Source organism: Primulina tabacum, chromosome 6, assembly GCF_025594145.1.
Source record: "Primulina tabacum isolate GXHZ01 chromosome 6, ASM2559414v2, whole genome shotgun sequence".
NCBI lineage: Eukaryota > Viridiplantae > Streptophyta > Magnoliopsida > Lamiales > Gesneriaceae > Primulina > Primulina tabacum.
Genome location: NC_134555.1, coordinates 2,153,209 through 2,176,210, shown reverse-complemented (window position 1 = coordinate 2,176,210; position 23,002 = coordinate 2,153,209). Strand labels below are relative to the sequence as shown.

General features: G+C 36.3%; 3 protein-coding genes and 1 pseudogene across 14 annotated transcripts; 1 reads left to right on the top strand and 3 right to left on the bottom strand.

Moving 5' to 3' along the window:
* Positions 1-1,322: 1,322 nt before the first annotated feature.
* Positions 1,323-11,772, bottom strand: LOC142548621 (uncharacterized). 7 transcript variants are annotated; one of them, XM_075657046.1, is made up of 25 exons: positions 11,614-11,772; positions 11,276-11,403; positions 10,598-10,682; positions 9,724-9,777; positions 9,333-9,424; positions 9,126-9,229; positions 7,825-7,900; positions 6,815-7,268; positions 5,894-6,223; positions 5,589-5,795; positions 5,368-5,466; positions 5,216-5,285; positions 4,844-4,971; positions 4,326-4,617; positions 3,957-4,183; positions 3,757-3,881; positions 3,530-3,647; positions 3,290-3,345; positions 3,055-3,148; positions 2,783-2,969; positions 2,435-2,506; positions 2,260-2,357; positions 2,103-2,165; positions 1,778-1,902; positions 1,323-1,698 (listed from the first exon to the last, which is right to left on the bottom strand). In XM_075657046.1, the coding sequence occupies exons 1-24, from the start codon at positions 11,656-11,658 to the stop codon at positions 1,795-1,797; spliced, it is 3,312 nt and encodes a 1,103-aa protein (XP_075513161.1). In that variant the 5' UTR covers positions 11,659-11,772; the 3' UTR covers positions 1,323-1,698; positions 1,778-1,794. The 7 variants fall into 7 exon arrangements, with proteins under 7 accessions (XP_075513161.1, XP_075513162.1, XP_075513163.1 ...); XM_075657047.1 differs by having other exon boundaries at positions 1,323-1,666; XM_075657048.1 differs by having other exon boundaries at positions 1,792-1,902.
* Positions 11,773-12,675: 903 nt separating this feature from the next.
* LOC142548620 (acyl-coenzyme A oxidase 4, peroxisomal-like) lies at positions 12,676-14,793 on the top strand (annotated as a pseudogene).
* Positions 14,794-15,926: 1,133 nt separating this feature from the next.
* On the bottom strand, positions 15,927-17,543 carry LOC142548619 (PHD finger-like domain-containing protein 5A). 6 transcript variants are annotated; one of them, XM_075657038.1, is made up of 2 exons: positions 17,431-17,543; positions 15,927-16,526 (listed from the first exon to the last, which is right to left on the bottom strand). In XM_075657038.1, the coding sequence occupies exons 1-2, from the start codon at positions 17,524-17,526 to the stop codon at positions 16,164-16,166; spliced, it is 459 nt and encodes a 152-aa protein (XP_075513153.1). In that variant the 5' UTR covers positions 17,527-17,543; the 3' UTR covers positions 15,927-16,163. The 6 variants fall into 6 exon arrangements, with proteins under 6 accessions (XP_075513153.1, XP_075513157.1, XP_075513160.1 ...); XM_075657042.1 differs by lacking the exon at positions 17,431-17,543 and adding an exon at positions 17,345-17,369; XM_075657045.1 differs by lacking the exon at positions 17,431-17,543 and adding an exon at positions 17,182-17,319.
* Positions 17,544-18,330: 787 nt separating this feature from the next.
* On the bottom strand, positions 18,331-22,479 carry LOC142548618 (leucine--tRNA ligase, cytoplasmic-like). The gene is given in 3 exon segments (XM_075657037.1): positions 18,331-19,275; positions 19,277-21,776; positions 22,334-22,479. Coding segments are annotated over 2 exon segments (3,258 nt in total). The 5' UTR covers positions 21,752-21,776; positions 22,334-22,479; the 3' UTR covers positions 18,331-18,492.
* Positions 22,480-23,002: the final 523 nt, after the last annotated feature.

Here is a 23,002-nt window from a genome sequence, read left to right as displayed (position 1 = left end):
TTTGTGTTTCTCTAGTTTTAATGGTAATAAGTGCTTAGTAAATTTGGATTCTTAATTTAGTCGTGGATGCTAACTAATTGTGTAGATGTTGGTGCTAATAAATTAGAGTAGGTCTCTCGTGAGACGGTCTCACGAATCTTTACTTGTGAGACGGGTCAACCCTACCGATATTCACAATAAAAAGTCATACTCTTAGCATAAAAAGTAATAATTTTTCATGGATGGCCCAAATAAGATATTCGTCTCACAAAATATGTTCCATGAGACCGTCTCACATAAGTTTTTGCCAATAAATTATTGCTAATAAATTTACAGCTGATATTTCTATGCTATATAGTCTTTGCTTCTTCAAGTATAAATATTTGGTTGCAGTATTAAAACTAATGCGTTTTACCAGTGTGATTGTCTTAATTGTATTCCCATTAAATTTTCTTTGACTTTTGAGTGTGTATGGTCTTGAATCCTAGGTGACCGCCTACGTTGTTGTAATCATTGACAAGAAATTTGAGCTTTGAATTTTCAGTTTCTTGGAAGAAAAGGTTGCATACTAGCTAGTATTTCCAACCCAATCGGAGCACTTCTCTAATTGAATGTATTTAATCTCAAGCATAAATTTTTAACGTGCAAGGACATCCCATCTCTTGTCTAGTTATATACCAACCTTAACAACATTGGATATTTTTTTATATATATTTTTAAAAATATATAGTATCAAATTAACCCGAGATGAAACACAATTTCGTGGGAAAAAAGAAGTGGAACAAGAGTTGGATCAAAATATTTTTCATAATTATTATATAAATATATATTTGTATTTATACGGTCAATTCTCCTAAAAATCTCATCTTGGAGAAGGCAAAAAAAGTTGGTGTTAATGCAAGTCAAACGAAGACAAAAAACAATAATAGAAATTAAAGACAGAGAGAAGTCAAGATCTTGAAAGTAAAAATGATTAAAGCTATATCAGCACAATTAATTATTGCAAATAATAGGTTATTAAAGGGGTGGCACAATTAATTCTTGATCCACGTACACGTCGATTAAATTTTGAATTCATCGTATATTATTGTTCTGCAAGTTTTTCATATTAAGTAACAGGGATAGTTGTTTGCTCGAATTAAAATTTCTTCAAAGTTTAGAATTTAATTTTCAAAAGATACAAATTTCACTATCCGTTTTTCTCGATTAAAATTTTCCAAATTTTTACTCATTGTATTGTAGTAAACATGGGATTCCTCGTCCCACAATGTTTCCATCATCGGTTGATGCATGCGTATCTCTCCAACTTCTTGAAACTTAAAACTCCAATTAATCCAAAAATGTAAAATAAAAACTCAAATATTTTCCATTCTCTACCATTACACAGATGAACAATCCAGGGATTTACAAGGGATACACTGTATGAAGTGAGAAGACATCTGAGTAAAACACTACATATTTCACTTGGGAAGAATCAGAAGAAATTCAAACATGTCCACCGGTGCTCCTAAAAACAGTTGCAGTAATGTGGTACTGGTTCTTGAATGATTTAATGACAACATGAACACAGTATGGTCAATTGCAGAAATTATAAACAAGTAGAAGGCAAAAAAGGGAAAAAGAAACAGTCTCCCAGGTTCAGGAAAAGGGGATTGGTTGGTAATTGTTTGCTCTCGAATATCAGTACCTTCACACAAGGGAACAATGATGATCGGCCCTCTGCATTTCCACAAAGAAGTTCTTTACCCTTAAAATGGACACACTAAATGAGGAATCTATCGGTAGCAATGGAAATCACCTTGTATACACCACCTGTCATATATGATACCACTTTCGATTTTCCATTGCCTTGACAAGCTCATCCGTCAATGATGCAAATTCTTTGGCTTCATTTTGCAATTCTTCAGTTTGCCTCCTGGTTTTCTGAAGAAAATTGCAATGTTAAATGACTGTGGTATGGACCACCGGAATAGCTAAAGTACATGAAACATCATAATTCAGACCACTGAAGGAAAACGATAACCATGTTTTGTCCATACAAATAAGGGATTTTTTTTTTATTCATTAGAATTTTTAATTCACTATAAGTCAGTTCTCATGTGTTACTTGAGTTTTTTGTTAACCTCAAGTTTTTGTTGACGCTCCAAAAGCTTGTTTCTTGCTTCTCCAGCTACTGATGAGGCATCCTGGAATTAAAAGAACAGATGAAGCAGCACAGTTCTTGAGATGGCTCCAACCAGGTGAATGTGATAGCTCAAAGAATAACCAGATGGAAATTACCCCAGTTTTCCTGTAAATAGCTTCAATTTCTTCCCTTGTTCTAATTCTGGGCTTAACATCAGCACCATCAAACAATTTTTCTCGTTCCGTTTTCTTATCTACATGATTGAAGAAACATTGCTAGTTGCTCTAAGGGTAGCCAAATCAAGGCCAACAAAAGCAATATTTTCTTTACCTTTATCTCCATTCTTTACTTCATGGGATAGGGTAGATTCCAAAGGTACAAGTTCATCAATTTCAATGTCATCTGTGTAAATATACCATAAGTTATAGAGCATAGAGGATAACATCCGTGCATAAGTGCAAAAAAGCTCTGAGACTGCATAGGTTGGAAGAATCCAAGAATAGAATATGTTGTATCATTATTTGAAATCTACTCATGTTGATAGAACAATGCCAACAGATTATTCTAAATCAATTCCTCTAGTCCATTACTCGAATCAAATCTTTCAATTCAAACACAAACATAAATGATTAAAGCTACGCATCTTGAAGTCAACAAAAAAGTGCAGAATAGTGAAACCTATCGTAAGCTCACGAGCTTCCTGTTCACTTGTAGTCATTGATGGTTCCAGGAATGGATTCCTCGTGAAGATGTCTTCTAAATGGCTAAACTCAAATTTAGAAGTGGAAGAAATTTTAGCCAATTTACTCGATTTCTTTCCCTTCAACCCTTTAACAACACCGCCTAAAATCCCAGTATTCGCACCCTGCAGCATCTCCAGAGAGAGTCAATAAAATTATAGCACATTAAGGTATCAGCATGTTATAACAAACAGTACAAGTTATTAAAACCTGTTTTAACTTGGACTTTGAAGAAATACTAATTGCAGTATCGGCTGCAGCTGCAAATACTTCATCATGAAGGTTAGGCTGGGAGCCTGGAATCCTGGAAAATGTTATTCATCATGTTCAGTATACGCTGATTTCCATTCCAATGTTTTAACGGGCAGAAAATGCAATTTCTTAGGTCGATTCTCATGGAAGCACCAGTAATACAGAATTAGCTACATGGACAGGATAGCCATACCAGAAGTCACTTTTGCCTGTTAGTAGAGAAATGAATGCCACTTCACACCCATTTGCCTGTGACAAATCACATTATTGAAGAAGTGCCACACTGCAATCCATATTTTCGAAGAAAATAAAAATGAAAAAGAGAGTACATGTACAGTTATTCGTGATAACTTCAAAACTACCACTCATGTTTCAGCTTTCAAACGGTTATGTTTAGCAACGTTAAGACATTCTGGCAGTGCTACCAACTTACCATCGTAATCTGCCCATTATCTGTAGAACTAAATGTCCTTTCCATGTTTGCCTGAAAGTTCCACCGTAAATCTGACATTAAAGAATATTCTTTCACCATTTTTAGATCAGTCACTGATCTGCAGAAAAATGGCAATTACAAAAGCTCAAGAGTTTCTGCAAGATCTAAAGCTGTGCTGCAGGTTTCCCAGAAAATTTTAGAGAGAAATTTGAAATAAAGTGATTTACCTGATTTCTATCTCCCCAGTCTGATAGAACACTACCAGCCCGCAAACCTTTTCGTCTTTCCTTAGTAGAGATGTCCAACAACAGGGCTTCACAAGTTTGACTTTATGTATATATTTATTTTCCCCCTAATAAGAAATACTGCTTTATTTTATTTTGAGAGAGAACAAAACCAAAGTGTAAAAGGGGAAGGAGATGCTCACATTCATCACAGACTTTACAGGGTACATACGTAGTGCATCCTCACAACAAAGTAAAAACAGGGATTCCTTCATAATTTCTCCAGGGGTTTTTTTATCTGAATAGTGGGTGTCAGTTTCACATTTCTCACTCCCTTGAGCAGTGTCATTCTGGGAATGATCTTTAATCACAACATCATCCTTGACAATCTGCTCTTCATTTGCAGACAGGGAAAATCGCTTGTGACTTTCTGAATTATAAATAAGTAAATTATGAAGAAGCCAAAGGATAAAAATTGCCGTAAAGATTTACTTGCCCACAATGTAAAATTAGTAAATAATGGATCAAATCAAAGTAAGGGAAAAAAAATATTAATGTCAGGACATAATCACCTATAATGTACAGAGAAATTGCAGATGACTCTTTCTTCAAGTGTAGAGGTCTCGAGTTAATCAGACTACCTTTATTAGCATTAATGACATAGATATTTGCATTCTTGGTTAATACAAAGACCAGTTCCGCAGTAGCGCTATCCGGAATTATCGGTGTAGGCTCATTTGTATTCCTAACGGAATTAGAAATAAAAGCTTCCCAGAGTACAGATACCATAGGTACGTTATGGCTGGATATGGAGTCTAGTATCAATGCAATAAGAGACCATGAATTTAAGTCTAGCACTGCAATCTGCAACAACGGCATTGGACCATAAGCAATACTAATAATTAAAAAACAACATGATAAAAACACATTGGAGGAAAATGTCATGACCCAGACGACTGCTCTCCAAAAGCGGAGGAAAAAAAAGCATTTTGCCATTCAGTGGGATCTAGCAAAGGGATTAAGTCACGTCATGTGCTCAGGCACAAATATATAAAAGGTAAATCAACTATTAACCTGGGATACTACTCACTTTGGAAAATTCGTAACCAACAATAAGTTTGGTGCCTTCATTTGTAAATTTCAGCTTTTGAACACCTGATTTATGAAGGTTAATAACAGCTTCACACCAAGGTCCTTCAACTGGAGCAGAATTACTAACTGTAAAACAATTGGAGATGCTCAATGTCTTCAAAATTTTTCACCAAAAATCTTAAAATTCTTACAACACAATATCTTATTATATGTTTAGCTAAGATGAGCTAGTCATATATCCTTTCACCCAGGGATTGGAAAACCAGCTGGAAGAAATAATATTTTATAAAATGGTAAAAAACAAAAACACAAATAAATTGGTTATGAAAGCTTTCAGAAAAAAAAAACTATCGCCAGCAATTTATATCACCTTCATGTTTGGTTTCTGTGACATAATGGAAGCTTGAATCCTCGTTGCGAGATAGATTGTAAAGTTTAACCTGCCAAACATTAAGTACAGAAAAGAATAAGCAAAGCATGAAAACTAAGTCTATGAAATGAATGATCAAAAACATTTCTGACCAGACCACATTCATTGCCCACTGCTAATCTCAAAGTGGAGGAGCAAAAATCCATTTCTGACACTGGAGCGCCAGAACTGACGATACCTTCACAGCAAGCCTGACATTCATCCAATATAACTCAACAGAAGCAATGGATATATATATAAAAAAATATTACAGCCATAAAACAATGTTGAAAACTATATCTTCTGTAACTAATTTCCTCTAATTATTACAAACCTCAGCAGATAAAACACAAAAGAGTAAAAAGACTGGATAAGTAGCATCCCATATTCGAACTGAGCCATCCTGATAACCAGCTATATACAGTTTGTCAACCTTGTTATTCTTAGCAAAGGAAATGTGATTACCAACACCCCCCGTAAGACGCCATTTTTGAGCTCCTGGCAATGTTTGTGTTGAACGGTAATTCGTCATTTCGACAATCTGTTTTAGCATAGATGCATGAACTGTTATGCAAGATTGAGATAGCATAAAAACCACCAACAAATGTTTAATTATGATGTGTCACAGAATTATATTACCGTAGACTGTCTTTTTCTACTTCCATATAAATAAAAAAGCTCAGCAACAGTCATTAAAGGATCAACAGTTTGTATGCAAACTGGAAACTTTATGGCTGAGGAAGGTAGCTCCTTCCGACGTTGCAATGATGGGGAAGAAAGACTGGCACTTTCAAAAACATGTATCTGTCCAGCGTTTGACAAAACAAACAGAGAAGTGTCTTCTTTGCTCCTGGTTGTAGCGGAAGATGGTATTATGATCATGTCGGCAAAGGAACCAGCGAGAGTGAGGTCCACACGACCTATGCATCTTAGTACTTCCATTCCAGATGTCCATTCAAGGCTTAGAACCTGGAAAGTCCAAAAGAATTTATAAGAACAACCTAACCAACTTATAGTCCCTACGTGTCTTGATTGGTACAAACTTCTATACCAGAAGATTTATGTTAATACACTTAAAGCGCATCAGACCAAAATGCACGGGAACCTCTGCCAGTGTCCAAGCCTGGGCAGCATTTGGTTTTCAGAAAAAACTGTATAGCAGACTTATTTGCTTCATTAATAATGTGGAAAGAACTACTAGTAAAAAATTATGAGACAATTATCATTTCCAACTAAGATTTCAGAGGAAACTCAATACCCAGTCTCATACTAGCTGTCCTTTCTTTGGCTTCGGGAAAGTATTGTTCCCAACAAAACAGACCCACCAAAAAATTCTATTTGTCCTTGTTTGTGTAACATTATGCTATATCACGGCCTCAAGGGGAAGGTTATTGAACACTTGAGGTTTTTATCACGTGAACTTCAAATTCTATGAGAAAGAATCCAAATATTAGGAAATCAACATCTAATACGATATTAAAAACTCATTCAGTGATCACTGTTGGATTATATAATAGAGACTGAATGTAATTTCTGTCAAGTGCCAAGTTGATAACCCACCGTTACAGCTTCTTCACCTCCGATCCCATCACCACCATAAATAAGTAGCCGACCATCTATTTGATTTTTAGATTTGTTTTCAGCCATCCAGTGTAAGACAACAACGGGGAGCCTCTTTTGAGAAGATGACAACTGCAGCTTAACAACATTCTTTGAGAACCCATATTTTTGCTCCTTTCGAGATGTTGCTTTAAAACCATTCCAAAATAAAATATCGCCATCTACATATCCCACAGCAAGAATGGACCCATCACTAGAAGCCCAGCAAAGAGAACTGATCTCCTTCTCCTCTAAATCATTGGAAGATGTTTCATCCGCATTGCTGGCATCCAAAGTATTTTCAGAAACAACCTCGCTTTTCAATTGGAGGACCTTGTCACCTCGAACATCAACAATATGCGATTGAATGACATCCCAAAGTATGATGAGCCCACTCTCATATGCAATTATTAACCTGCAAAAGTAGGATCATTTCTATTAGTTTATGATGTTTTACTCCCTCCACAACAGTTTTCTTGTCATCGTGTACCTATCAAAGCTATTTCACTCGGCACCAAAAGGAAAAAAAACTTTAGCCTTTGCACACATCCCTTAAATTAAATAATAACATATCAAATCATTCTCAAAAAAAATAAAATAATATAAATATCAAATCAGGACTTAGTTTACTATAGAAATAGTCAAATCCCTTTAGCATATAACACCCACGCCAGGTGGAGATAATCATAATTATCCATTTTATGCAGCAGACAATCCAAAAAAAATTGTTTATAGCACATGTTCCTTATAATAAAGTCCATAAGGGGCCTAAATAAGCCTCATCAACTCACTTTATCGAAAATGCCTAACCATTGAATCAACAATAGCATTTTGGTATTCAGGTCTACCACTGAAAAATAAACCACCAAATTCAAATATGAGAAAATCAAAAACAAATTTGTTCCTATTCATGGAACGTAAAATACACATAATCAAGAAGCCCAGATAAAAGAAATAGAGACTAATCTTGCCTATTTCCTGAAGAACAAGGTTGTGGAAGAACTCCAACTATAGGTCGATGATAAGCAAATGGATATTTTGCTGCTTCTGTCAGTTATCAAAATTCATGGTGTTAGGCATACAATGTAGTGTCATTTAAATATACAAGGACACAAAAAGCAGTATAAGTGTAGCATTCAAGTTTTGTTAAAAATGAAACAGGGTATTTTTTCATTTAACTAACAAAAGTAATAAAATAGTTAGAAACCTCAACTATTTTTTGAACAAATGTAATTGTTTCTCGAGTATGATAATTAGATTTATATGTCCTAGCAGCAAGTGTTGTTTTTTCTTTTGAATTATTCTTGATCACTTTTCATTCCACTAAGGGAATATTCATAAACACAAGATTATAAAGAGTCCACCTAAAAAAGAAAACATCTATAACAAATATATAAACGATTATGCCTAGAAATCTGCCCAATCAAACCATAAAATTATTCTCAGATCTCATGAGATGTCAAGTATCTTCTAGATTCTCCAATACCCCCATCATACTGTTCAGGAGAAAAGTTAAGGTTTGCAACTCTCTGTTCAAAATAAAAACAAGCACAACCCCCACAGCTTTTCCGGGCTCAGATTCTGCCACTTGCGCCATGTTAAGATGCTACGCTCTCTGTTTTTTCAGCCAATAAGCTTACCATGGAGCTCCTGTCTCTTGGGTATGATTCGGTTTTTTACAACAATTGCACAAAATTTTCTCCTTGAATTGAGGGTCACGACCACCATCTTCTCTTTTTTGCTGCAAGAGAAGAATTTCAGGCAACTACAGGGTTTGATTTTAGTGTGTGATGGAATATTTTAGTTTGTGATGGATTCATCAATGCTTGTTTCCTGCTCTCTTCTTTTCTCACCCCTGCAAATCACTGTTTGAGGGTTCATAGCGAGCAGTTTCCTACATACATCCAAATTTGAATTAAGCCTCCACAGGAAATCAAAAGTGCGCTCTTTCTCAAGCATCTTTTAGCATTTTACTGTATCCGTAGCACAACCCCATCCCAAGGATAGACATTGTGCATGTGTTTGCTTGAGTTGTTAAAAGCTTGGAACTTCTGCAGGAGCTTAGCTGCCAAAGGTAGCGATAAACGCTCATAGAACCAAGTAATCAAGAGTTTGTCAAAACTAACAAGGACAGTTTTTCTCAAAAAACAAAAAGAAAAGTTGCAACTTCGAAGTTGTTTAGTAGAATTTGAAAACTAGAAAACAATTTAAGTAGATGCACAAATCTACAAATTACTTGAAGCAATATTAATTGGGTCTTCGTGGTGATCACCTGAAAGTGAATCCGAAGATAGATGGTAAGGCAACCGCAGAAGCTGTTCACAAGTTGCATCATACTTCAGAACAGACATTAATCCATGCTCATCGCCAACATAGCTGTCACACAAAGGAAGAAGTAATTTATCACAAAGCCAATTCCAATCCCAGTAGGCGTTACTCTATGGAATGGAAATATCACAAGTTTATATCAGTAACGTACATAAAGGAAGAGCCACTGATGACAGAGAAAGCAGTTACATTGGATTCCCACTGCAAACTACAAGTTATGGACCTCCTCTCCAGATTCCAGATCTGTGAATGAGAGAAACACTCAACGATGGAACTTTGCTTATTTCTCAAATTTCTCTCCAATTAAGTTTGACATTTTTCTGACTCTTCTCCTAATAAACATTTCTCTCTCTTTTCTCCATTATTTTTGCCTTGCACAAGTCAAATCAGCTTTCTGAGCATCAAGGACACAAGTTCATATTTTTTCATCAATAAAATTACTAAAACACACGCATGAAATAATAATATCTCAAATTTTTCTTCATGATTTTTAGAATCTCTTCGAACTTTCAACTGAATAGAATCAAAGAATTATGTTTCACCTGAATATCATTGTCGTTCATAATGCTAATTAAGATACCTTGATTCTGAAGAAACTGTCAAAAAAGAAATACATATAATTAGATATACAGACTGATTCCAGCACTCCGAAAAATTGTCACTTTCAAATCTGATACATGAATTGCAATTTCATTAACCAATCAATGAAGAGAGAACAAACAGAGGATCTCTAATTTTTCGTCCATGCCTCTGTATCTTCCAAAACTTCTAAAGTTACTTGGATCAGTTAAGCATCAGATCATGAGGAATTTTCTTACTCTTATTCCCGACTCACAAACAAAATTCAGACTAGAACTAGTACATTAGAAAAGAAGCAGGAAATATCTTCATAACCAAGTCTATAAAAAAGGAGGGGCTACAAGAGAGGAGGATTCTCCATCAGCATAAATGAAAATCTAAAGAAGGACCAAGCAGTTCAAGGAGACAATGATTTAGAAACACCCAAAGTTGGACAGCTGACACGATGGAAGAGAATGGCGATCAGCCTGAAGAAACAATAGATGAAAAGCATAAGCATGCTTTAACTTTCAATGAATACAGCAAGCCAAATCAGTAACATGAGTTCCTGAGACATACAGAATAAAACAATTTTGCAAAACACGAGGATGTTGACATAACAACCTGATAATGAGAAATAAAGAAGGCAGTAAAGTTGATACATGAATTGCTTTCAACCGCTGGATCTGTCAATTGATTACCATAATCAAATCCCAATGCACAATTAGACATGTGGGGCCACCAGGACAGAAAAAAGCAGGGACAGTAGCATGTACATTATAAATGGTGTTCAAATATTCAAAGCACATTTCATGCCAATTGCTCAAGGTTGAGAATTAGTATGAATGTAAGACACACCTCCAGGAATTTGTAAGGCAGTAGCTTTGGGGAAATTAGAAGACCTTCAATGTTATCGCCACCAATTACTTTAATCCTGCCATCCCTGCATATCACAGGGAAACAGTGTTAACGATGGAGCAAAGGCTTAAACATATATTTTCAGTTGCTATTTAGACAGTAATCATTACATGCTGATATTTTCACCCTCTAATGGTGCATAATCAAACTCAGACAAATAAATTGATCGTTTTGAAGTCTCCTCCACTAACTAAGAATAAAATATATTAAGAGCAAATCTGGAACCTAATATCAAGCCATCTTAGAGATCACTTACATCTATAACCAAACCAAAGCCCCATCATCGACATCTTGATGGAAAAAATTAAAATTTTGAAGCATTGAATCAATAAATATATGTATAATTAATTAAAATAAAAAAGAGGATAGAATACAATCCACATTTCATAAACTAGCTAGATTGAGTCCACCCCTCTCATTAAGTCTAAACTTTCACATTGTTTGCGCATGATCTTAAAGAGTTTTAATATGATTTCACGGATGATCAGCTGAACCATCGATATTTGATGAATCTTTGGCCAAGGTTACTCGTGTTAACATTAATACAGGCATTCACTAATATTAATACACGTCTCTGCCTAAATGTCTCGAATTAAAAAATGAAGGTGGTAGACTTACAGAGTCCCAACAGCCAATAGTCGTTGAATTGGATCAAAGGCAAGAATCGATGCCGTGGATGGTATACCATAGTGTACATCGATCCTAAAACCAACGTCCTCTGACGTCAACGAACTCTTTTCATGATGCTGAACAAAAGAAGGAAAGGAAAAAAAAAAATCAAGAAAACGAAAGGACGAATCAAATTTCAACATAAAAAAGAAGCGAGCTCCCAGCTCCAACACATCGTCGCGATTCATACACGCAATCAAACAAAAATACGAAACTCGTGAGTTCTTGATTCAAGCTTCACATGCAACAGAATCCAATCAGTTCAAAAATCAACGAAATTGCAATACCAGGTGACGATGAGTAGCCTTGAGAAACAAGCGTTTAGCGAACATGCCGAAGTGTCGATCTCTTAATTGATTTCTTCAAAATGCGCCTTCCCGTTTGTTTCAAAATTATTTTTTACGGATTTCTCGATTTGTACGCTAACTTAACGAGGATGATATTTGTGAGAGGACCCGGCCCACCCATGTTGCTTCTGCGGGCCCGACCATCTGACTTCGATTAAATTTAAATATTATTATTATTCTTCTTTTGCATTATGAATAGGATCGAAGTTATCGATACTTAATATGTTAAGTCCACTCGTAGACTACTTTCTTCTTCTTCTTCTTCTTCTTTTTTTTTTTTTCACATATCTGAACATATTTAATTTAACAAACAAGAAATATACAAATAAATTGATGATTTTATCGAAATATAAATCAATTTGCAACTCAAATTTCACTTGCATGATGTCATCATATGAATAAATTCATGCATAAAAAAATATTTGTTTAGTGGGGGGTTGTATCATGTTATGCAATAGAAAATATATGATTTGGTACAATAATTTTGTCATAATGTTTGACTTGCTCATCCATTATTTATATATGAGTAAGTATTTTTTGAGACGATATCACAGATTTACAGGTCGGCTTGATCTATCTTTATCATGAAAAAAATATTTTTGACATAAAGATAATATTTTTTTATAAGTTAGATTAAGCGAACTATACATCTAACGAAATTGACATGCAAGACTAAGACGGCCTAACAAAACTTGTTTTTATTTATAATGGTTTTAAGTTTGTAATTTGAGATATCGGCTCAAATATGTATTTGTAATAGAACAGATGTGGGCCAACCCATCAGAAAAGCCCAATTATAATTAAACTGCTTGCCTATCCGTACGGAAGAATTTCATACGTATCTTCTCCCGTATATAATACCCACCCCCACTTCCAAACTGTTTGATTGTTACTGATCGTATTCTCTCCATTTCACTTTCTTTTACTATTTTTTTTTTTATTTGCGAAATCTGAACTGAATTAATAGAAGAAAGCTTCAGACTGTAGGATGCTGGGTGAGGATAGTTTTTTGCACAAGGCTGTATTTTAACACGTTGTGCATCTTTAACTTCTCCATTTTTAGTAACTGGAGTATGTGTTCAATGGAACTTAGGGCCTGACAGAACCTGATTATGGAAGTGATGCTAGCTCTTTGAGAACAACTGCAAGGAAGGCTTGGTTTATAAGCTTTTTTTCTCCATTTTTCTGTGTGTATGTGATCAATAATTGAAGTATAAACTCGGGGATTATTAAACGCATTGGAGTCATCCACTAAACATGGACTTGTTTTGCAGCGTAGTATGTATGGTCTTGCTCTCCATTTTTTAAATTAATATGTTGGTTTCTGATTATCAGGTCGAGGGAGGTTGGATACTTGAAGGCCAAAAGCGCTGGATAGGAAACAGCACTTTTGCTGATATTTTAGTTATATTTGCTAGAAACACTGACACAAATCAAAGAAATGGGTCAGTATTAAGTTGTCCCTCGTGTCCTTTTCAACGCAGTTACCTTTGTATTTTTATATGCATACCATCTTCAATTGTGAGATAGTACTGCTGTGTGTTGTTTATGCCTTCAAAGTCATCAATTTCCTTTTGGTGTATGCCTTCCTGTTTCTTGAGATCCCTCGAGCCACTGCCAAAATATAGGCATGTTTGGGTTTTATACTTTCCTATACTATCTGTTTACATCACTCATGGTGGAGCCTCATCTGACAGATTCATCCTAAAGAAGAACGTACCAGGTCTGCAAGCTACTAAAATAGAAAATAAAATTGGTTTGAGAATGGTACAAAATGGAGATATTCTCTTGAAGAAAGTTTTTGTCCCTGATGAAGACATACTGCCTGGAGTTAATTCCTTTCAGGATACAAGTAAGGTATTCTCAAGAGTCTTGAAGGTTGATGCAATGTTTTAGTTGGTTGTTTATTAATGTTAGTTCCAGATAGATAACTTGGGGAGCTTTATACACCATAAATAATTTCTCTCCCGAAGAAATTAGCTGAAAGATACTGGCTTCTTGTTGTTGCCTAGCTTCTGCTGAGTTTATATGTGATTGTGTCTCTCACCTTCTATTTATAAATACTTTGAACCTCAGAATACTTCTATTCCTGCAAATAGGTGCTCGCTGTTTCACGAGTAATGGTTGCTTGGCAGCCTATTGGGATTTCAATGGGTGTTTATGATATGTGTCACAGGTATTTAAACCCGTTTTTATTTTTGGTGTGGTTCATCCAAGAGAAGTTTTTGTAGGCTTTAACATGAAATTGATCGATTCATATTGAAAGGTACTTAAAGGAAAGGAAGCAATTTGGTGCTCCGTTGGCAGCTTTTCAGCTCAATCAGCAAAAACTAGTCCTCATGCTAGGAAATATTCAAGCAATGCTCCTTGTGGGTGGCGGTGTATGATAGTGGTAGGTCATGCTAGTATGGGCAAGGTCAGCTATTACCATTGCTTGCTCATTGTATCTGGAATTCAGTGGGATTATTAATAATAAATTTTAACTGATTAATTTTTGTTCGATTTAGTCATGGAATTCATTGAAAACCAGGGAGACTGTTTCTCTTGGGCGAGAGTTACTGGGTGGAAATGGAATTTTAGCCGATTTCCTCGTAGCAAAGGTTAGTAGCAGTAAGCTACTTCCAGTTATGATGTTTATATGAAAGTGGCATTTCATAATAATAATAAATGTTGAGAGTTTGGTGTTTTTCTAGCTCTATTGAGCCATGAGTGTCTAGTTGATGACTCCATCACTTCCACATGTGACTTTCTTTTGTCACGCCTTCGTTGATTTGGAACCAATATACACTTTTGAAGGTACTTATGATATCAACACCTTGGTATCTGGCAGAGAGATTACTGGAATAGCCAGTTTTAAACCAGCCGCATTACGCAATCGAAGCCGCTTGTAAGCTGTAATCTTGTCCCTGGATTAAGGTTCAGAAAAAGGCTTCGTATTGGGTGGATTGACTTAAATTATTTAGGTGTTTTTCGATAAACGAATGGAGTAGTTGATATTGGCGGATGGTCGAGACAGTCGGAGGAATTTGTCACATTCCGGTTGTATAAATTCAAAATGAATTAGCATTATCCCATCTCAGGAAAATTGAATTACACTTTGTTGAGACCAGTTTAGAGGTTCTGCATGTGGTTGTATGTCTGCATCTTTGCACGACTAAACCAAGGTGGCAAGGTTACAGCTGTGAACAAAGGTATATATATTACCTCGCATGGCGTGAATTGTGCTTTTGCTTGTTAGCCTAATGTGCCTCCTTTCTGTTCATTTCCAAGAAAACGCTTGTAAGAGTGTTATATACTTAGAAGGAAATTCCAACGCTACCTTAAGGAGTAGAGGTAGTGGCCTTACGCTTTAGATGGATAATTGAGAGTGTTAGAACTAGTGCATGTGATGAAGCATGGAAGTATCTGAATGTTTATCGATTTCTTGGAATTGGTGGTATTTGGTTTCGTGCTGGTCTAAGAGACGAGCACATCGCAGTATGCTCGTATTGGAATCACATCTCAAAGGTTTGGAGGAGTTTGGTGTCGTCTGAGCTTTGTAAACCGCAAGTTACACTTTCTGCGACGTGTGACATTTACAGAAAAATTAATATATTTTTTCCCAAATTACAAGTGTTACACTCTCTGTCACAAATCACTTTTTCTCCACTAGATTCCAGCGAAAGAAGGTTTTATTCTCCCCAGTTTCCTTCCATTTGTTTACTTGCCTTACCAGATATTTAATGCTTCCGAATCCATCGCAAGTTAACTATTCCAATATTTTTGCTGGCACATATGACACAAGCTGTGAGTAAAATCAACCAGAAGGGAAGCTAGGCCAAATTTATTTGTTCCCAATTCCAAGTAACAGGATAAATCCCTGTCTTCCTGTGGTGCAAACCCTAAGGTGGAGATGCAAATATGAAATCAAAACAAATTAGGGAGCAGGCAAATAGTCATTTGAAACACGTTGTGTTCTAAAAATCAACATAGGGCGGCGCCGGCCGACCACACCGAAAAAGTGTTACTCGGCCAGGCTAGACAGATTAAAAGCCCAATTTAAAAAATGAAGAGTAATTTTTTTTATAAGTCTTAAACCAAAGTCCAACAAAAAATATGATTTGTTGGTTTGCCCTAACACACAAACATTAATCTTATTAAGCTGACACCGTGGAATACGCTTAGCGATGTATAGTCCCCGCCTAGGCGGCCTAGACGCTTGTCCGATGCTCAACTAACATCTAGCGAATTTTAGAAACTTGAAAAAACGCAACTTAAACAGAAATAACATCCATCCAGCTGACTGAGTATTACAAACGTCATAACATCATGAATGTTCAGGATTACCAACAAAAGCCCGTCTTTCATGTTGAACTCAACTTCATTTCGAATCTTTAGTGGACACCTCCATACCACACATAGAAGGCAAGAGTCCCAATAACAAAACCCAAGAACATAAGACAATGTTGTTAAAAGGCAAAGGAAATGTAACAGCCATAACTAGCAGGCTATCACCTCTTCTTGAAGCCATATTTCTTCCTCTCATAAAATAGATCAGTTTTAGCACTCCCCAAGTTGACTATCTTAGGGCATCCATCCCTATCTTTTTCGAGCTGGGTGCACTCCTTGCAATAATAGGCATCCGAGATTCCCACCCCACCACAGATGACACACCGGCCTTGGAAAGATCCATAATTGCATTCATCACATATACGAACAAGCGTGCAAGGGCGCACATAGGAATCACAAACCACACATTTTCCATCATCTTTCTCACAAAGCCTTCCTATAGCTATCCCTGGTTGCTTGCGACACATGATTAAATCTGGATGATGCTTAGCCATAACCTCTGGAAAAATTCCTAGAAACAGTGACTGCAGCAAAAATTACCAGGTTTAGTTAATGCAAGAAATATACTCTTCTTTGCTGAAAATCCATTTTGTTTTGGATAGAAGGGAGAGGTAAAAAAAATTACAAGAACAATAGACGCCAAATGGAACCATTTACTCCATAATCATTTTTTGGTAATAAAAAAACCAAATATCTTCTTACATGCCATGTTAAAGGCCTAAATCTTATTTCACGTGCATCAAGCTTGAATTATGACACAAATTACATTTGCCTGTACAGGAGTAGGATCAGAGGTTATCTGTATCGTTTCAAAGAAAATGAACATAGACGTGTATAGCTGGGAACAAAACTTTGCATCCAAGTTTCTCCCATTTTCTATTTACAATTGTGCATTTTATGGAGATACGATATACAATCATCAAAACAGTGAACACCAAAAACAAATGAAGCTACACAAAAATGATATACAATGCGGGTCTTAACAGGTTCAGTCATCTTCATGCTCAAAAAACAAAGCAAACAATGGCTACCCAAACTGAACAATCAAAGGAACTGGAAAATCCCATGTTCATCAGCAAGCTGAAAAAAGCTAAAATCTGCTTCCTTTTTTTTAAAAAAAAAAACCTAGAGATATGAGTTGTACCAAAAATATGAATTTTTAGGCCTACAGGATAATACTTCCTGTGGATTGACCACTCAAAATCATCTCTGTATCATTTTTTCCCCCAAAAAAACTCGTAATCATAAAAACTGCCTTCGTCCGCGCTAATTCCTAACATCCCTGCTGAAGATGTGAAATCACAAATAAAAAAAACGGAAACTAATTAAAATAATAGGGCACTGCAATTTTCGAGCTTGTGATTGTTCGAGCCTGCGTGTGCTTATGCGCGGGGGAGGGACGAGAAAGATCGAGAAGTTGTTGAGAACCTGGTGCGATAGTGGAGAACCGTAAGCAGCCGCGAGCGTAAACATAATGCATTCAATCCATTTTTCTTTTTCTTTTTTTGGGAAAGTACTGTACATACCCCCCCATCTTTTAAATATTGCACTTTGACCCCATTATGTTTATGAAATTATTTTTTATTCGGAATTCGGTCTCAATGTCTCCTCCCTTCTGTACATGAGATGTCGATCGGTTTATAGCTGCGCCTGCATTAAAAATATAAAAAATTATATTTTTTATGAATCATGTTGCTTCGAAAAATCGAGACGATTTCATAAAAGATTTTGTGTTAGTTTGATATACGACAATGAGAGTTGATATTTACAATTTATTTCTTATTATTTGTATTTTATTTATAAATAAATTTGACATATATTTTACATATGATATGAAATATAGATAACACAAAATGGAACGTAAATATCCACTCTATACGACGATGATTTTTTTTCTTAAACTCAAATTTTGATTAAAAAAAATGAAAAATATAATCCCTGGTATTTTTGTTTAAGAAATGATATTTTTTTCAAATCATATGTTTTACAAACATTAAAATAAACATATTTATCAAAAGTTTGTATTAAAATAATTTATTTATCAAACGTAGATTTCAAAAAAATTTAACTTCTCCCTTTATTCTCACTTTATTTTTATACACATCCGTAGAGATTAGATTTTAGAAAATTGAAGCAAATGATTTAACATAATTCAAAGTAGAAGTGATTTAAATTAATTAACAGGTAAAAAAAATTTGACTCAATTATTGTATATTGTATCAGGGTACTACTGGTGAGAATATTTGAGAAAATTTATCAGTGTTTAGAAGAAAGAAGAATTAACCAGTACTTTGGAAAATTAGGAACAAAGCATATTAATTTAACAAGTAAACCCACAAAAGAAACATTTCATATCATTCAAAAAGAATAAATATAGAAGCTTAATTCAAATACCGTAGTTCCAACTACAAATTTTCTTTTGTGAATCACAGGAAGGAACAGAAAATTACAACAAATATGGACCAACTAAAATCGGCAAAAATATTCCATCTAGTTAACAAAGATTGCGGTAGGATTTCCTGGGGAGGGTGGGTTAGAGATTAAAACGGAGGAATAATCCCCAGCCCTTGCAGTAGCATCAGCATCTGCCGCACATAAAACTTCCAAATGTTCGAGTCCCAACTGCCGCTTGATCAGTTCCGAGTTCTCCTTAAGAACATCGATTTCACCGAAAGGAAGCTTCAGATCCAACGCTTGTGCACCCACCGCCTTAGCTTCGTCTTTCTTGAACCTCAAAAAAGGCATACACAGCTTTTGGATTTGTTTAAAGTTTCCTTCTTTACCAATCTCACTTTTTTGTAATTCGGAAAGTATCTCTTGATCAGGCGCAAAGGTGGTGGTTGCTGCGTCGAACTTCATCTGGAGTATGTTGAGACACACCTTTTTCCAGCCGTCATACCGTTCGTTTACAAATATCAGGCCAACTGTGGGCTTGTTCTGAACGTTTGTTGCGGGGGTCTTGGCTTTCTTGGAACCGGAGATCTGCTTCTGCAAAAGCTTCCTCATAGAAACAATTGAATCTTGCAAGTATTTGTTCGCCTTTTTGAGGGTAAGATCTGGTGAATAAGCTTCAGGCCATCCAGCTTTCACGGCATACCCATCCTTCTTCAAGAGCTCCTTCCACACATATTCTGTGTAATGTGGGCAGATCGGAGTAATCAGTCGTGTTTGGACATCCATAAATCTCCATAATAAATCACGGTTCATTCCCCCTGAAGCACAAGAAAGTCGATACTCGTCCCTTGCAGCTTGAAGATCATAGAAACCACGTTTTTAGAGCTTCTCGGAACATGTATTCACTATAGTTCTTCTCAGTCATCTTGGCAGCAATATTTATTTCATTGTTGAACACACGGTCTGCAAAAGTGCTGGCAGGACCACTTCTCAAAGTCGACTCAGCAGCTAGAACCTCCTCCATCCATGAGATTTCTTTTGTAAGGCGTAATATCGCAGCATTAGCAGTCTCGAAGACAAAGTTGGCATCATCCATCCCATCACCGGCATCTGCAAGGGAGAACCTAGTGGCATCAGCTGAAAATTCCTCAATAGCTTCTCGAAGAGTCCTGAAATTCCCAGTTGACTTCGACATTTTCTCAGAATTCAGCATAATGTGACCGTTGCATCTGAATCCACGAGGCCAATGGTGCTTGGGCACGAGTGCTGTGTGGTTGTATATACAAAAGGTGAGATGATTTTGGATGAGATCCTTGCCAGATACTCTGAGATCGAATGGATACCAATACTCAAACTCTTCCTTCATCTTATTAAGAAGAGATGGAGATATTGCTGAGGATTTGGGATACGGTCCACCGACAAATAAGAAATCCCAAACCTCATCCGTTAGTTGTTCTGGTTTTACAGAAGACCTATCAGCCCCATACATTTCCCCTCTCTGCAAAACATGTGCTACAGTATAGTATGCCATGTATAGAGTGGAATCAGACAAAGACTCAACTAAGAACTCTTCATCCCAGGGAATACGAGTTCCTAGCCCAAAATTTCGAGAACATGCCCACTGATTCAACCAGCTCAAGGTGTGCTCAAAGCCATGTCTTGCTTCTTCCGAATAAAGATTCATGCTGGCCAAACACTCCTCGGCTGCCTTTCTCCATTCTTCTTCACCGTAAGTGATGTACCACTGATCAGTCAAAGCCACAACACACTCATCCCCAGATCTTGACATGACTTTTTTTTCGGGTTCACTGTAAATCACACCTAGCTCCAACTCTAAAATCTTGTTCCTTATCAAACTTTTAGCCTCTTGAACTTTCATTCCGGTAAACTCACCCACAAGCATGGTACCCTCGTAGAATCCTCCCTTGTATATAATTTTCTTGGCATCATCGAGCTTTTCTCTGTCATTCTGACTCTTAATTTTTTTGTCAATGCATATTCTCTCTGCCGACTTGTCTCCAAATTCAGGGTGGTGGATGATGGGTATGATCTCGAACGGCACAACCCATTCATCCTTCACACCGTACTTGGCTCTGAATGCTGGCTTTGCTTTCAAATCTTGAAGCGCCATGTAGTCGTCTGGAGAATCACTTGGAACACTAGTAACAATTCCAGTACCCTTGTCAGTGAGAACTGATAGCATGGGCAAAGTATATATAATTTCATTAAATGCTAAAGGGGATTTCAAAGGCAGACCAATTAGATCTTGACCAGTCAACTCTAGCAAACAAGTTGGCTTCTCTTGAAAACGTGACAGCTTCTGATAAGCCAAATTCAAAGCAGCCCTTCTTGTTAAGATAAACACCTGGTTGTCATCAATTTCAAAAGCCCCATACTTTCCATCGGGTAATACCCAACAATTGGTTTGCCCATACATAGTCTCTGGTCTCAATGTAGCAGCAGCTAGGTAGACCTTCTTTCCCTCCAAGACACTCATCTTTGAAGTGAATGGACCAATAACCTCCATTTTTATGAGAATATACTCCTGTGGGATAACACCTTCACCAGAAGCCCGATCATGGTCAGCACACGGTTGGCCATCCAAAGGTGAATATATAGTATATCTCAAGTCCTTAACAATCTTTTCCATTGCTTTCAATTTCCTCACTTGCCACCTAACAAATGAATCAAAATATGGGTTCATATCAGTCGTGATAAATGTGCGCCTCCAATCACATCCCAGCCCAAAAGCCTTTAAATCCTCTACGGCCAATGGTGGAAAAAAGGTGAGCCAGTGATATGGATTTGTGAATTTCACTATCTCCTCGTCAGTCAAACCATAACTCTGCATAATCTCCCATTGGTACTTGACACCACCAGACTTCGCCACAGCTTTCGATTTCTTACCTTTAAAGTTACCACCTGGTTGAGCTTGATTCCCTTCACTTTCATTCTCTGATTTCCCCCCGGGCTCGCCGCTTTCTTCTTCCTGAACAACAGGAAAAACTGGCGGGTTGCCAAACATTTCGATCTCCCTCGTAAGCTTATCAGCTGAAGCCTTAATTGGCATCCCAGTACAATGAAAAGCAAATGGCAAGAGCACATTTGCTCCCCTCAATCTATGGTAAGCGGCAGCAAATTCAAGCTTCGAAAGGGAAAAGGCATGACCCAAATGGAGATATCCATTCATATATGGAAATGGAAAGTTACCAAAGAACTTCTCACCTGGTTTTGGTGGTGAGTCCTTGGGATCAGCCTGAAACACATTGCCGTCATCCCACATCTTCTGTACCTGTGACTCAATTTCCAAAAGTTTATCTCTTCGAGCAAAGCTTTTTCCTGTTTCTTCCGTCATTTCGTTACCAACTAGCCCTGAAACGCTGAGAGAAGAGAAAATAACACGTCAAATTGATGATAAATTATGAAAAGCACAGAATACTTTAGACACCAGCATAATTTCAATACACACATAAAAGTGCTTCGACAACACAGAAATCTTAGATGTAATCTCCTTGTGATCCCCGCAATTACCAAGTGACAAATTATTACAGTTCTTAAATGCATAAATTATTTCCCGCTGACTAACATACATGCATGCATTTATAACCACGAACTGCAAGTGTTCACAAAAAAGGTCAGATGTAAATTTGACAAAATTGTGTATGAGCTATTTACCACCAAAATACTGACAAAATACTAATCCTATAAACAAAAATTGATAAAAACTTACTCGGTCAAAATTGCTTCACATCTTCTGATTTAGCAAAATAAAATTAACACAATGAATCACCAAAACATATAATTTTTTACATTCAGTCACCCCCAGATCTACAAAAATACCGTGATTTATACAATTCTACGCCATCTATACAATAAAACACATAAATCTAAAGAACAACATAATAATTTGAAAACACGAAACAATAACAGAAGATACCTTGATTTAACGAAATTTAGGAACGGAATAGGGGAGAGAAGGTTGCGCCGGTGAGTGTGAACAATGCGTCTCAATAAAATATGAGACGCCACAGTTTAGTAGTAACAGATAAGAATGAAAGCTTAAATGTAACTCGACTTAGGGTTTAAGGTCAGAGTACTTCCAAATTCAATTGCTCCGAAAGAGGTCGGGTCGGTTCATGTTGGGTCAGTCCGGGTTTGATTTGCTGCAATAACCCGAATAACATCGAATTTGATTCGCTTAATTTAGTTATTTGCTTCATCACTTAAAAAAGTTGATTATGAATCCATTCTATAAAATTTTGCAACTTCATCAAAAAAATTATAATCAATTTTTCACAAAAACCCTTATAAATACTACCATAGTGATCACGGCGTTCGATTATATATTTTACTTGATTTGATTTAGAATTTTTTCTTAGATTTAAAATATTCTCTACATAAAAATTTCAAATTTTGATATTTATGAAATTTCATACTATTATTTATTCTATTTTATTAAAGTTGAGAACATGATAGTAACCACTTAGGAAGGACATCAACTTTTCTTCCAACTTTACCCTTATATGATACTAATATTATACTTTTGTTTTTGTTTTTTTTTTAAATTTCAACGCACATTTTTATTTTTATTTTATTTCAACAATTC

Bases quoted from the DNA above. Each gene is read 5' to 3' on its own strand.
- LOC142548621 (XM_075657046.1), bottom strand. From the start codon at position 11,658: ATGTTCGCTAAACGCTTGTTTCTCAAGGCTACTCATCGTCACCTG. The intron at 4,618-4,843 runs GTGAGTAGTATC...CCGTTGTTGCAG, and splicing joins TTGGTTACGAATTTTCCAAA to ATTGCAGTGCTAGACTTAAA. The intron at 3,149-3,289 runs GTATGGCTATCC...AACATTTTCCAG, and splicing joins ACAGGCAAAAGTGACTTCTG to GATTCCAGGCTCCCAGCCTA.
- LOC142548619 (XM_075657038.1), bottom strand. From the start codon at position 17,526: ATGTACAGTACTTTCCCAAAAAAAGAAAAAGAAAAATGGATTGAATGC. The intron at 16,527-17,430 runs GTTCTCAACAAC...TTTTTGCTGCAG, and splicing joins GTTCTCCACTATCGCACCAG to TCACTGTTTCTAGGAATTTT.